Here is a 16,225-nt window from a genome sequence, read left to right on the forward strand (position 1 = left end):
TCAGGATATATCTGTCTGATATTTGTGCACTTTTTTTTTTTGTCTGTAATATAAGGATGTGCCTTCTCCATTACGTTACCAGCCGGGTCCATTAAAATGCTCTTTCCAGAATGAAGCTTATTAATGAAAACATCCCAGTGGAGAATCATTGTTTCACTTTCAGTACCAGTGAAGGATAACATGCCCAACCAACTAATGAACCCCCAACCAACTCATCCCAAACAATGTATGTTTTCAATCAATTACCCCAACATCCCTCCCCTCGACTGGCCCACATGCCCCTCGCTCACACTCCTCGCCTCAAAACAATCTCAAAGCTCTCCTCCTGAGTGTTAATATTGTATAGTGGCTGATGCACAATGCATGTTACAGCACACGGAATTTTGAGAATCCATAATGAATTGCCAGAGGCGTATGGGTCAGTGGCTTGAGAAAGAAAAAAATCGCTTCCAAATATAGGATGCCATTGATTTAATGTGGCCTTCACACTTTATATTTTGCTCTTAGAGCTTCTTTCAAAAAAATATCCTACTGACCTAGACTTCTAATATATGTACAGTAGGAATCCAACGCTTTTCACCTCTTTTATGATAAAATGTGCAAAATAATAACATAAATTGTTATTTTTTAAAAGTCTAAGTCTAGGGACTAAAATATTAGAGACTTGGGAGTGGCCTCTTTTGACTTGGGCCAGTGACCAAACAACTGCATAGCAACACCCTAGCAACCACCCAGAACACTTTAGCAACTCTGTACTGTAACAATGTGCTAAAACCCATGCACAACACTCAAGCATCATGATTCACACTCCCAGAAAAAAATCTACCATGTCTACTATACCATCTTTTTTAGACAACTATCATATATTTTTCATGTCTCCCTTTCCAATATGATAATGACAATAATGATGTAGTCTCAATGTGTCAAACAAACACTAGATTTGGTTCCCTCACGTCAGGACGCTTCAATCAGCCTTAAGAATTCTAGGCATTTTTAACCTTTGGGGAGACAACCAGAAATCAATCAAATGAATACAAGCACATCCTCATGGGGACACGTGGTGTGAGCTGGAGATGAGCAGGCAGACACAAAAAGAGTCTGTGAATAAGAAAATGGGCTGTTTTGTACAGAAGAATTAGCAGTCATATCTCATAAAGTCTAATTGGCAGGAAAGCTTTGTGTTCAATCAATCCACGTTAGATAAGAGTAATTACAGTGCAACAAAGCTCTCCCATTACTATCCTTTTCATTGGTGCTTTAACACCTCTGCTGCAATCACCACATCCTCTTTCGCTGTCGTCTGCGTGGGGCTGTGCAGGGGCTCTCTTTCAGAGGGAGGCTGGTTAATTTGTCCCCATCGGTTTGAGGAGGAACACAGCTGTTTCAGGTTGTGTGTTTTGCTTGTGCTTGTGGCCCCAGGTGTTAGGTGTGGGTTTGTGTTGCTGTGTGTGAGATTGTGTGCGTGTGTATTCTGAGGTGTTAAATCATTAATGGTTTTGGTTGAGGGCTGTGACTGTGGTGGGTTTTGGGTAAACAGATTTTCTTCAGGTAACCAAGACTGTGCCTGAGGTTTATGTACAGAGTTTCAAGATTTTTCTGATGCTGTCTTTAAGTTTGTATATTTTTACAGCATTTTTGCATATGATTTTTCTGTGAAATATACTTACTTCAGGCTGGCCCTCTCTGATAGTTATTCCCCCTCACAGCTGGTGTCTCTTATTGCTGATTTCACAATCACACATGTGCTGCCGTCACAGCCTCCTGGGACGTTCCTACGTGCGTCATTTTGGTGGAATGAAATAAACAGATTTGAATTTCTTTTTTTTCTTTTCACTTCCAGTCAAAGACAGAAAACTTTTTTAATGATTGTGAAACAAGACAAGCAAAGGAGGTGCATTAGTTGTGTAACTGATGTGTTCATCATTTCAGTGCTGCCACGTAAAATGATAGGAACTGTAGATTGGTTGGTTCTCAATAACTGACTAAAATGAGTACCACTTTCCAGGGGGGTTGCTAGATATAATTGACATCTGGGGTTTAATCCATTAGTGCCATATAATGGAAGCAAAGCTTCCAGGATTCCAATTAATTAGGATTTTTAATTTGATGACTAATACTAAGGTCTGAATAATATATATACACTGGTGTTCAAAGGTTTGGGGCCAGTAAGGATTTTTATTTATTTATTTATAGAAAGAAATTAATATAAATTTTTCAGAAAGGCCACATTAAAGGGTTAGTTCACCCAAAAATTAGCTATTTATTTTATAAATATCTTGTTTTTTTAGTTTTGTTTGAATTTGTTTTTTAGGGTTAAATTTAGACTATAACTTTAAACTGATCAAAAATTACAGTATTGATGTTGTTAAAAAAAGGACTTTGTATTCATCAAAGAATCATAAAAAAAAATCTAACTTTGTTTCCACAAAACAAACAAACAAACAAAAAACATTGATAATAAGAAATGTTTTGAGCACCAGCATATTAGAATTTCTTAAGGATAATTTGACACTGAAGACTGGGTGCTGAAATCCAGTGTGGTCATTACGGGTATAAATTACATTTTAAAATGTATTAAAAAAGAAAACACTTTAAACTGTTTAAATTGTAATGTTTGGAAAAAAAACACCAAGTGAAGTTGCAATTTTTGGGTCAGTGGATATGTTCTAGGAGCCAGGCCATATTTTATTCTGTGGTGTAATTGACTTCACCTGAACAGTATTGTGCTAAATGGGCTTCTAGCAGCTGAAGAGATGTTTCCATGGGCGGACAGACAGATGGCAGCAGAAGTGTGAGGGGGTGGGTGAACAGTTGAAGCTGTTCAGGAAAATATTACCTACTATATCACAACTCTTTTTCAATAAGGGCCACAGTCAGGTGGAATGAAATCACATGCAATCCCATGAAACTGCTGCAAATGAGAGAATGACTGTGTGCCAGGATGCCACACTTGTTCTGACTTACTATTTTTTGGACTGATAATTACATTTTTTGTGGTGTCTTTTATATGCACTCATTTTGTATATATAATCATCTGATTTGTCTTGAAGGCAGCATTACACCTGTCATTCCCTGACACCCTCTGTTGTAATGAACTGTGAGTCACGCTGTTGAGCTGTTAGGTGATATTCTCTCTCTTCTTTCTTTTTCTTTCTTTCTCACTTTTCCTTGTTAGCTTATCACTTTCTCTTTTACACCCCTACCCTGCAAACTCATTCTCTCTCTCCCTCTCTCTCTCTCTCTCTCTCTCTCTCTCTCTCTCTCTCTCTCTCTCTCTCTGTCTCTCTATTAGAGCTTTATTAGTGCGGTGGTCTGGTAAGACTGAGCAGATGAAAGGCTGACAGATTTTATTTATCTAGCTTTACTCATTCATCTGTATCACTGGACTCTGATGGGCCCCGCATTGCCTGTAATGTTCTATAAGCTGCAGTTTATCCATCTCTGTCATTGTCTCTTGCAGGATGGAAAGACCGCAGAGGATCTCGCGATTGCAGAGCAGCAGGAGCATGTAGCAGTGCTGCTGGCCAAGCTTAAAAAGGTGTTAGTCTTTCTGTATTATTCATCTCACTGAGACTCAAGTGACATTCATTTGCATCACATGAATGCTTTAAGGTTGATGAGATCCTTGTTGTATTTTATATGACACCTGCAAGAGATGTCAGTTTTACTCAACAATGACTCTCATCCCTCTGAAATGTATGCTGATTTTGATAGTTTAAAATTAAATGTTTGGCTTTCAGAACATTTTTTGGTGATACTGGGTAACCCCCATAGGTCCAAAATCCAACTCCATGTAGATGTATATCACAGTTTGTCAAATGTTGTGAAATCCATATGGAAAAATGAATGGGAAAAATACTTTCAGAACCAAGACCATTGAAAAAATGTACAGGCACTGTTGCACTGTATAGTGTCATGTTCTTACTATGATTTGTTGGACATATACTGTGGTTTTCTTTAAACTACCTTGGAATGACATGTAAATATGATGTCCAATAATATGGAAGTCAATCATTGCAGTGGCATTTATCATAACTGAAGCTCAAAGCCTCTCCTAATTAATCCCACTGTTATCACTGATGGTGTTTTGAAGCTCTTGTGTAGAAGCTATTGTGTAGATTTTGGCGAAAACATTTTCAGGGTGACTAAAAATAAATGGTTTTCCACATGCGAAGATATTTCAGACACATTTAATTTGACCTTTAGTCTACATCAGTTTATTTTGAATCTTGGTCTTTTTAATGCTTCAGTCACTCGGATTTAATCAAATGTTCAGATGGTTTATCTATTAACCACAGACATGACTGTAGATTTTAAAAGTCTTTTAATTTGATGGTCACATCCATGATTTAATATATGGCATTCAGCGTTTTGCTGTTTGCGTCAAAAAGTGGAATATGCTCAGTTGGAGGACTAGCTATTAAGAGCCTATAAATTACACTCATTAGGATGCACTGAACGTTCTCAGTCACATTACCATTATGTCGTCGGTCCATATGTCATATTGTAATGCCATTGGGTTGTGTTAATTTATATGCCCTTTGTAACTGGTCTTACAGGACAACCATAAGAGCATTTACATCCAGCAGCTGCGACCTACACAGACCCTCCAACCTCGCATCAAACTCAAGCTGTTTGGCCACTCGGGAGCAGGGAAGAACACTCTGGTGGAGTCTTTGAAGTGTGGCATCCTGCGGAGTTTCTTTAGGAGGAAGAGGACCAGGTTGAACAACCCTGTCCGGCACCCAGCCTCACCTGTCACCTCCAAACCAGCAGGTAGGGTGATGTGTGTTCCTTCATCTACAGAAAAGCTGAACATTTAAGGAATTGTTCATCCTAGATGTAGATGAATTTATTTCTTCATCAGAACAGATTTGGAGAAATTTAGCATTACATCACTTGCTCACCAATGGTTCCTCTGCAGTGAATGGGTGCCATCAGGATGAGTCAAAACAGCTGATAAAAATATCTGTAATCCATGACATGACTCCACTTACAGTGTTGTGAAATAAAAAGTTGCATGTTTGTAAGAAACAAATCCATCAAGGCTTTTACCTTTAAATTGTAATTTTTGGCCAAAATACCAGCCCATATTTTGAATTTTGCAGTGGTTTTAAGTTAAAAATGGTTTTAAGTTCAAAATTTCTTGACGGATTTGTTTATTACAAACACACAGTTTTTGCTTCGTTAGACATTAATTGTTGGACTGGTGTCATGTGGATTGTGGATTACTTGTGATGTTTTTATCAGATGTTTGGATTTTCATTCTGACGGCACCCATTTATTGCAGAGGATCCATTGGTGAGCAAGTGATGTGAGGCTAAATTTCTCCAGATCTGTTCCGATGAATAAACTAACTCTTCTACATCTTATAGATGGCTCGAGGATGAGGACATTTTCAGCAAATTTTCATTTTTGGGTGAACTATTCCTTTAAGCTTGGACTTGGATTATATAGAGCTTTTTGTGGACCAACTTTGTTCACTTTCCTCACTCATTCCCAGATTAACACACACGTCATATAGTGCTATCCTTGGAAGGCGCAATCACATCAAAGTAATGCGTTACACACAAAGCTAACATTTTTTCTCACAAATACTGCCACAGCCAAATTGAGGAAGTCATCTCTGGTTTTCTGTGAGAAAAGTTTTTAGAAAGAACCAAATTTCAGTGGAAAGCGTTGATTGTGCGAGACATATGCAGCACAGCGTGACTAACACTTTTGCAAGGTATAAAAAAGACTTTGAGTCATCTGACTCTCTCGTGTTATTTCTAACTAAAATGGTTCTTAGCACTTCTGTGTTTTTGGGGGAATTTAATTTTTTTAAATATATATGTGGTGATAGTGGCTCATCTCTTGTGTAGTTTTTTTTAACATGCAGTCTTTGCCCATTGCCAGCCCATATCTTTAACCATAGGCAACAGTTCCCCTACTATGCAGAGAATTATTATTTTTATATTTTTTTTTTACTTGTGTATGTTTTATTATTACTATTATTAGTATCAGTATTATTATTTCAAAAAAAGGGAACCTTAACTAAATCTTTATTTTTCTGTCAACACTGGGAAAGCTGGAATCAGGCCTTTAGCAAAGAGCTCCCCCAAGTGGTGGGTTTCCATATTTCATGAAATGATTTTGAACAGCTTATTTCATTACATTTTATAAACCCCCAAACAATATATATTATTTATCCTTTAGTTACAAATATATCCTTATTGTATTTATTGTTATCAATTATAAAAAGTCATAAAATTCCATCTAATTTGTGGTCTTTCGTTTTGCTTCCTTGTTTGTGTGTTGTGTGCCTGTAGTGTCGGTCAGCATCTCTAACCTGTACCCAGGCTGTGAGAATGTAAGTGTGCGTAGCCGCAGTATGATGTTTGAGCCCAGTTTGACTAAAGGAGTGCTGGAGGTCTTTAGTCCTGTTCATAACGCTCTCTCCACGGCTGACGACACCGCCACCAAAGCCATCGACATCCAGAATGCCAACGTCAATGGTAAAAGAGTCATTTATAATAGATTGTTTAGCAACTCTCAAAAAATATCTAGAGGTAGTTAGTTTTAATATATAGTTTTTAATAATATAGTTTTTATATTATTTTATCATCTATATATACCTTTTAAAGTTGGGGCCAGAAAGATTTTTTTAAGTCAACACCAATAAAAAATACAGTAAAATTAGTAATATTGTGAAATATTAATACCATTTGTTTTCTTTTTTAAAATATTTTAAAATGTAATTTATTTTATGTAATTTTCACCAGCCATTACTCTCTTCGGTGTCACATGATTCTTCAGAAATCATTTTAATATTCTTTTCACAGTGCTCAAGAAACATTTCTTATTATTATCATCAATGCTGAAAACAGTATTTTTGTGGAAACTGTGAAAAATCATTTAGTTTGAATAGAAATCTTTTTTAACATTATAAATGTTTCTACTATCACTTTTCATTAATTGAATGTGTCCTTTCTGAGTAAAAGCATTTATTTCTTTAAAAGGAAAATATTGTGTATTTTTTATTTTATTGAATGCATTGTATTATGTAATGATTTTCAGGTGTTGGAGACTTCAGTATCTGGGAGTTCTCTGGTAATCCCGTCTACTACTGCTCTTATGATTACTTTGCTGCGAACGACACCACAGCCATTCATCTGGTCTTATTCAGCCTGGAGGAGCCTTACGAGACTCAACTGAACCAGGTCACATTCTGGCTCAACTGCCTGAAGGCTCTCACGCTGCCAGAGGACAACATCGGTATGTGTCTCCTGAGACTACAGTGTACAATGTATGGATTTTTTCTCCTCCTTTGTAGAGGGCTTTCCATTACAATAATTACAGGGATCAGCTGAAGCTGTAAGAGTCTGTGATTGAGAGGATTGAGAGAGCAGTTATACAAGTTTCTGTATTGAAATTAATATTTTTTAATTGGTTACCATAGCAATAGTTATTTTGCATAGTGTCATTTATTCATTCATTTATTTATTCATTTTTACAAAATAATTTACTTGGTGTTTTTCATGAAAGTCATGCAATTACACCTTAACTTATCTGCATTTTTTAATAAATTATCATTCATCAGCCTCTGCACCTCTTTTCACCATACTGTTGAAATTCTCATCTCTATAATGATTTAAATGAACATTTACTAACGTTCCTGATGGTTAGTTACACATAGCCCTGTTACTGTGAAAGTGCAGCTGTCAGTTGACTTACACATTTTTAAATACATTAATTAATTACATGATATCACGTTATTGTGGCAGACAAGTTAAGCATTAAATACACATCACAAAATATGGCTTTAGAAGTCAATATGTTATGTATACAATATATTGTTTAATTTCCATGTCATTCAACACAAGTATATATTTGGCAAACATTTTTTTACGGTTGAGTTTGTCAATCTGTCTGTCAATCACACACAATGCATTCTCACATTCCATCTGCGCTATTTTTGCTTTGTTTTTCTGTGCACATATGAACTAGATGGATGTTTTGGCTGCTGTGTCATGTCTTGCTGTTTTCACACCATGAGCACCATATATTTGTTCTCTGACAAGTTAAAAGCAGTTCTACTTTTGAAAGTGTCTTGTGACCCCTTGCTTTCCTGTTGCGCTTGTTGTCAAGCTGTTTTTGAACCAATTTTACAATAGTTAGTTATTTTTTTAACACTATTTTTCAATAGAATTATTTGTACTAAATTCACAAGTTAAACTGACAGTTCCACAAAAGAAATGATCTCTTGCATGCAGTTTTGTTCTCTGTGTTTCACTGTTCTCTATTCTTTGTGCTTCATTAATGCTAGTTTTCTCATTCTTGTCATCTTTCAAACTCTCTCTGGTAATTTCAGCCTGGCTTGCCTTTGCTTTCACTGTAGTGATGCTTGATGCATTTGTGTAAGTACTGTAGCAGGCACATCCATAGTGCTATGGGTAATGCCAAAAGAGACTTCATTAGAGTCAGTGCATCGGTCTTATTCTAGGGATCTCTAGTACTTGGCCTATGGTTCTCAAATAGTTGAGTTGAAAGATGTGAAAAATATACAATAGGATTGCCTCTGTGTTGTATCCACAGCCTTTGGAGGGAAGATCAGGAATCCTCTGCACGTGGTCCTGGTGGCCACACATGCTGACATTGTGAATCTGCCTCGATCATTTGGAGGAGAATTCAGCTATGACAAGGAGAGATCCCTGCTTAGGGAAGTCAGAAACAGGTGATTAAATTAATATAAACTGTCAGTTTGAAGCCATGAGACCTACAAGGACAAGATTTGGCAAAGTAGGACTGATTAGATAATACTGATTAAAGTGATTTGATAGATAAACACAATCTTAAGCCGCTACTCTGCTTTGAATGTGGTTTGTTTCTTTTAAACTGATTATAATGCAATTTTTTCTTTCAGGTTTGGGAATGATCTGCACATTGCTGAGAAGCTCTTTGTCATGGATGCAGGAGCGTCCAACTCCAAAGACATGAAGCTGCTGAGAAACCTTCTGTTAGAGCTCCGCAACACCATCATATCTGTAAGATCAGTCTTCAGGCTACTACACATCCCAGCACTTCATCATTTCAGTGACCTAAATGCAGTATATACATTCAATGAGCTGAAACACTCACTTTTCTGATTCTGATCTGAGTCTGATCTCTGTAATAAAGCTCTCTTCTTCTCTTTACCTTGTCAAATAACCAGCACACACACACACACACGTGCACTCTCTCTTTTAGAAATGCACAATATCAAACACTGACACTCAGATCCCTCGCTAATACATTCTGCTCAATCTCCACTTGCATCTCTCTCTCCGTCTCTCTCACTCCTACACATACCTGTACAGATTACTTTCTCATTCGCCTTTATATTGTGTCTGGATTTTTGTGTGGATAATGAAAGAAAATTACTATTCAAAGAAGTAATTACTATAGTTTTTAAATTTGTAATTTATATAGTACAATATCTTTGAGGTGTTAAAGGAGTCTTTCATTTATCAGTGGTGGTTTCTACTATAGCTCCTACTTTCGGTTAAAGGGGAAAAAGCTCTTTAGACTAACATTTGAACATATTTCAGCATGAGACTATCATAAATACTTGGGGGTCTGTTCTTTTGACTGGGGCCAGAAAGTAATTGCCTAGCAACCACTCAGAACATCTTAGCAACTCCATTGACAAGTACACGCTCATATTTTTTTAGAAATGTGAAATTGCTTTTCTCTCTCTGTCGTTTTCACAGACCTGCAGGCCGATGACTCAGCTGGCAGAGAAGCTGTTGTCCACTCTGCCTTCCTGGAGGAAACTGAACGGGCCAAACCAGCTGATGTCATGGCAACAGTTTGTTGTGGATGTGCAAGAACAAATCAACCCTCTAGCCAGCGAAGAGGATCTGCGGGAACTGGCTTCACAACTTCACAGCATGGGAGAGGTGTGTGTGTGTGTGTGGGTGGGTGGGTGGCCCAGTGAATGTGTGTGTGTGTGTGTGTGTGTGTGTGTGATGAGCAGATGAATAAATATGTATGCATATGCATGAATTATGGGCATATTGCTATTGGTTTATTATAAGTGTGTTTGAAGTAGTTGCAGTGTATCATTAATTAAAATGATTATTTTCATACATTCTGCTATTGTACACGCCCCCGCTATTAATGCCACATCCATTACTTCAAAACCACTCAAAGTATAAAATGCAGAACATCTACAAACATGTTTTTATGTGAATTCAAATGAGTTTGTGGGTGTCAGCAACTGAAAAAGGGTCTTTTCAGTCTAATGACCACCCACAAGCATTACAACAACAGCTTCACCGATAGAGAGAGCAGGTGAACGAGTCATTCTCATCAATATTAGTCATTTGTGTTTTCAGCAGCAACACTTAAACTCATTTTAGGGAATGTTTTGATGCTGATGGGCTTAAATGCCAAGCTGTGATTCAGCTTTATTAACATTTCCTTACATAAGATACTCTGTTTAAGGGGCTTCAGCTCCCTTGTATTTAACCTCAGCCCTTTTAAAAATCTGTTATGTCATTTCTCTTCAAAGAATAATTCACACAAAAATAACAATTCACATCAGCCTGTATGACTTCTGTGAATCAGAATGAAAAATATTAAAGAATGCACTGAAAGTGCATGGGAATCTGGGCTGCCAAGCTCCAAAATGACAAAAAAACAAAACAAATTACTGTATAAATCAGATGTTTCATAAAAGATTTTCATAGAACGTGTTTGCTGTATTCTAAGTCGTCTGAATTCATAAAATAGCTCCATTTAATGAACCAACCCAAATTAAAGGCATTTCAAGTGAGCCCCCATAAGCTATATACATCTACTGATGATTTATCAAATTTATTTGAAAAAGAATACATGAGTTGAGCCTGAAAAGTGACGGTTTAACTTTAGATGAACACATCTGCTGAAATGTTATGGAACCCACCTAAAGGTCTGTTCACACCAACACAAATATTCAGCACAAACTTTTGGTCTATTCAGGCCAAAGTGTAAAAAACAGCAGACATACTAAATGAAAATTGGAAATTTAGTATCTGACAGTAAACAAGAAATGCTGAAATACATATTTACCATATGTATGGGTTTTTAAAAAGCCGTTCAGATTTTTGTATTCACTATGGTCCCTAAATACAGAAGTACAGGGACTAGAGTACTGGTTCCAGATTCTTTTCTATTCACTGGTGCTTTGCAAGAGTCTGTTCTTGTTCTGTGCATGTTTGTAACGGTCTGAACAGATGCATTAATAGTCGTTCATTTAAATAAAAATTTCATCTCACCGAATATTTGTCTTGGTGTGAACAGGCCTTTAAACTGAAATCTTAGAATCACCCATTTGCTTGCACTCAATTCTTTTTATTCCCTTCTTTCTTCTAGATTAACATCATGCAAAGTGAGACTGTCCAGGATGTTGTCCTGTTAGATCCTCGCTGGCTTTGTAGTAACGTACTTGGCAAACTTCTCTCGATTGAAACCCCCAAAGCGATCCACCACTACCGTGGCCGCTACCGTGTGGAAGAACTCCAAAACCTTGTCTCAGAACGTGACATTGATGAACTTCTCCAGGTGCTTGACGCCATGGACATATGTGCCCGTGACTTTGCCAACCCAGGAATGGTCGACATTCCTGCCCTCATACGCACAGGCGGGCTACAGCACACCTGGACAGATGAGGAAGACGTAGAAGGCGAGGACACTTTGCTTTACGGTGGAGTGCGAGTAGTCCCTGCGGAGCACTTGGCACCATTCCCTTGTGGACTTTTCCATAAGTTACAAGTGAACTTGTGCAGGTGGAGCCGGCAGCAGAAGCCGGAGGTCGAGGCTGAGGATGTGAGGTTGTGGAGCGGTGGAGCTCGGGTTGGACTTGGCGGTGCTGAGGCACTGGTTCTGCTTGTGAACCATGGGCAGGGCATAGAGGTACAGTTACGAGGACCTGACTCGGATCCCGGCCGTTGTTATGCTTTATTGGACACATTGTGCGGCATGGCAGAGGGTCTGTTAGCTGCTACATTACCCGGTTTGCTTACCGCCCGACATTATCTCAGCCCTCAGCAGCTGCGGGAACACCACGGCCCTGTCATGCTCTACCAACCGAGGGACTTTTTCCGCGCTCAAGCACGAGGCGAGAACGCACTGTCGAACACCATGGGTGGCTATCGTGAGAGCTTTGTCAGTATCGTAGCATTAGGCTGCACCCAGGTCTACAAACAGGGCAGTCTTGGAGGGCAAGTGCCCGTGGCGGAAGTCAGTCACCTGGCTCGACGCAAGCTCTGCCGTCTGCTGGACCCGCCAGATGCCCTTGGGAAGGACTGGTGCCTGCTTGCCATGAACTTGGGCCTTAGCGAGCTCGCTGCTAAATACAGTTCAGGTACCAATGGGACTCCGCCTGCAGACCCACTTTCCCTTCCCAGTCCCACAGCCTTGCTCCTGCAAGATTGGAACCAGCAACCCAATTCAACCATAGGCATTTTGGTCGCTAAGTTACGAGAACTTGGCCGTCGGGATGCAGCGGATTTTCTCCTTAGAGCTGCACCAGTGTTCCGGGTCAACTTGGAGATTCTGGGCACCCCGTCAGAGCCCTACAGCCCGGTGTGTAATGGGGGCGGCACATCCTACAACTCCATCAGTTCTGTGATCTCTCGTTAGGACATCACTTGTGTCTATAGAGAAATGTGCAATTTACCAGTGGAGTGGTAATGGTGTTAAATCTCAAGCTCCCTGGTGTCCTGAGACAGAAGTATTTGATTCAGATGCTCAGCTCATGTCCATTTTGTTGCCCTTCGCGATTTCTGAATGTTCATTCTTGGTGTCTTTGAAAAGGTGCCTATGTACTTTTTTTCTGCTAATCTTTTGACTGTCCCACATTCCCAAATGTCCTTATTGAACGAAAATTCTGCAGTTTGCAATTACTTTTATATATTCGGACAGCTGTTATAGGGAAATTATGCTAAATTTGATGACAGAATGGTGGATCACTAAGTGCTTGGCAGCATTATTTAATAAATGACTCAAGCTATTGAGTGCCTTGAAGATGGTAAACTGTTGACAAAGAGCCATCGTTGTAGATTTCAAAATTGGATGTGCACCTCTGCAAGTGTTTCAGTGTTTTTCTGTCTTATGAAGCTTTTAATGAACTTATCTATTACGCAGCAATAGATTTACACTTTTTCTCAAACATACAAAATTGGGTCATTTGTATTTACTACCTGAATGTTCCTTATTGCAACTAAAATGCATCATTCAGACAGAATTTCATTCGACTAATGAAGCACAAACAAACATGTTAAATATTCTTTGAAAAAAAATCTAAATACCTGGGAAATTATTTTAAAGTGTGGTTCCTAAAATCCCTCACATTTGTCTTATTCACACTTATACTTGTCACATTCACTTTTGTGAAATTACGCTTCTGACTACCTGTCAAATGGAAATGATGAAATATTCCAGGCACTTACAGGACAAGTAAGATTTACTTTTTCTTTATAACAATTATGTCTGCTGCAGGGTCTTGATAAGCATGATCTTTGTTACAATTGTTCAGCTGTTATTTCAATATATTCTGTTTCATACATTTACACTGTTGTTGAGTGTTTAAGAAATTTATTTGGAACACATAGTCATGTGTATTCTGTACACTGGAGAATTAATCATAAAATGACATTTTAAGGGAATTAAATGAGGCAAAAGTGTCATCAAATATGTTGATATTTGCATTGAAACTTAAGAGCGAAGCCAATCCTCAGTTATAGGAATACCTGTCTGATTGTATTGAATGTGGTATATTGGACACAGATGAAGCGACAACTTGAAAACTGTAGATGGCAGCAAAGACTCTCTGTTACACCTAACACATGCTATAACGCTTTTGCTCTCCTTTGTATGAGACAGTTGCAGTTTCATCATCAAAAAATCCAGAGAACTGTTCCATATTATATTTTGGGACAGGTTTATCCTCCAACCTTTCATCATTTCCCTTGCAGGCTTAAAATCACAAACTTTTCGAAAAGGGAATTGGGCATGTTGTGTTCTCTCGTTCCAAAAGGCAACTTTTTATATTGTGATTAAGTCAATGTATTATGAAGCTCTTTCTCTGTTTAGCTGTGGTCAAGGTTCATGATTGCCCCTCTTAGGACTTTAACAGGGTAAATCGGAGGGGAATTCATCCTAGTGTATTTAAGACTTTGTACAGTCATCTCTTTGCACAAGACCTTCACATTATTTCTCTATTTATATTATGTTTGCATGTCTCTGAATGCCATGTCCTTAATACTACCTTAAACTTTACAGTGTACTACTTTTTTTATAATAAATTGTTTACTCAATGACTGTCTTTGGTGTGTGTTTTATATTACATAATTATATATATATATATATATATATATATATATATATATATTCTATATATATATATATATATATAATTTAAAGTGTTGTTTATGCAGTATTTTGCCATTTACATTTCCCCATTTCAAAGATTTTTTAAAACATTTATAATAATAATGTGTTGTTTTCTATTTATTTTTATTATTAAGTCCCATTTCCAGGGTTGCTGTAGTTACAAGCATTCATCATTCATACATGTACAAGTAAACAAACAAAAATAAATGCATAGTAAACACTAGAGAGAAGGGAGCTGAAAAACTTTGAAGAAAAAAATAGGTTTTTAGTTGAAATCTGATTGCGAGGACATGAAGATTTTTGCGATAGTACATTTTACCCTCCAGAATTCCAGATTCCTTAATGTAAATTATGTAATTTTTAATAAACTTGTCCTGCTAACAGCTGCTGTATTTCCAAGTTTTCTCAAATATTTCAAAGTGCCCTCCAATTAATTCTTAGTAAAATGGCTCCCACATGTATGCTTCCACTGAGGCCTTCATTTCAACTGAGCTCGCTAAAATGAAAAAAATAATGATGATATTGACGTTGATGAATAATTAGTCGTGTTTTTTTTTTTTTTTTTTTTTTTTTTTTTTGGGGAGGCATCAGTCTGTGGCATGATTCAGCAAATGGAATTACCACACCTTTATTTCATCATTGTTCTCTTTTACTGTTCTTTTTACAGCTCTGTTTCTGACATGGTTGCCTTTAAAACAAACAAAAAACCCAGCATAATTCCTATTTAGTGATAATGTAATACTGAATACATACACTCTAATCATAATCATCAGAGTCGTGATTAACGTAGATGTTGCTCACACTTGATCACTTACACTTTGTTTAACTGTTCCTTTTTGATCACTGCTGGAAGCGCTGGGCTGATGGGCTTAAGTGATAACTGAGCAATCTTCCCAGCTACTGAGTGCTTCTTGTCACAGACGAGCCCATTAATCAGTCTGTTTGTTTGTAGATTCAACAGCACTCTAATTTTGGCCTGCCACAAAGCTTTACAGTCAATGTAAACAATGTGGAATGTTGTTCCAAAGTCAAGTTACAGGCCTAGATAACCTGCACTGACGTCCTCACATAGACATACTGATAATAATTCAGTATACACTGGTTTTGGTGTTCTGTTGATGTGTGAGCGGGGTCATGCAAGTTCATTGCATTTAAATTGTTTATAACTTGTGTTTTTTGTGAATATGTGAAATTGTCTATTAAAACAGAGACACTTTTGTTTTTATAATCTTGTGATTTAGTAGTTGTTGATTTGGTTGACCCGCACAGCATCAACAGACATTTGACAAAAATCTACACTACTGGTTGGTTAACAATAGATATACATTTACATTTATTCATTTAGCAGACGCTTTTATCCAGAGCGACTTACAATTGGGCAATACATCACGCGATTCATCTTAAAGAGGCAAACAGATACAGGAAGTGCTCGTAATAGCCTACCAAGTTTCAAGCATTGTTCAAATAAGCACAAGCTAGACAGGGAAAGATTTTTTTAAAAAAAAAAGAGAGAGAGAGAGAAATATATATTTTAGGATGAAGTCAGATAATGACTAAAGAGGTGAGTTTTCAGGCAACACAAGGCAGCAACACAAAACGTGAAAAAAGCAGGCTACACACACACACACACACACACACACACACACACACACACACATTTGTCAAATATATATATAGCCTACAGATATAATAATTTAAATGCCTATGATTTCTGTAAAACAATACTGTGAATGGATTAAATATCTCAGAAAAAATATATCGTTGCAAAGAAAACCGATCAACCTGAATCATTTAAAACCACAAATAGCAGTAACTAGCAGCTCACTAT

The 16,225-nt window shown here is 37.7% G+C and overlaps 1 protein-coding gene across 2 annotated transcripts in view; it reads left to right on the forward strand.

Moving 5' to 3' along the window:
- The window catches only part of LOC109080603 (death-associated protein kinase 1-like), a 39,081-nt gene extending 24,760 nt beyond the window's left edge, over nucleotides 1-14,321 (forward strand). For both annotated transcript variants that reach the window (XM_042756554.1, XM_042756555.1), the window contains 8 exons: nucleotides 3,461-3,538; nucleotides 4,560-4,776; nucleotides 6,312-6,497; nucleotides 7,060-7,257; nucleotides 8,578-8,716; nucleotides 8,906-9,026; nucleotides 9,732-9,920; nucleotides 11,377-14,321. In XM_042756554.1, the coding sequence (XP_042612488.1) occupies nucleotides 3,461-3,538; nucleotides 4,560-4,776; nucleotides 6,312-6,497; nucleotides 7,060-7,257; nucleotides 8,578-8,716; nucleotides 8,906-9,026; nucleotides 9,732-9,920; nucleotides 11,377-12,645 (2,397 nt within the window). In that variant the 3' untranslated portion in view covers nucleotides 12,646-14,321. The remainder of the gene's footprint in view (nucleotides 1-3,460; nucleotides 3,539-4,559; nucleotides 4,777-6,311; nucleotides 6,498-7,059; nucleotides 7,258-8,577; nucleotides 8,717-8,905; nucleotides 9,027-9,731; nucleotides 9,921-11,376) is intronic.
- Nucleotides 14,322-16,225: the final 1,904 nt, after the last annotated feature.

The sequence above is a fragment of the Cyprinus carpio genome, chromosome A5 (genome assembly GCF_018340385.1).
Source record: "Cyprinus carpio isolate SPL01 chromosome A5, ASM1834038v1, whole genome shotgun sequence".
Classification (NCBI taxonomy): Eukaryota; Metazoa; Chordata; class Actinopteri; order Cypriniformes; family Cyprinidae; genus Cyprinus; species Cyprinus carpio.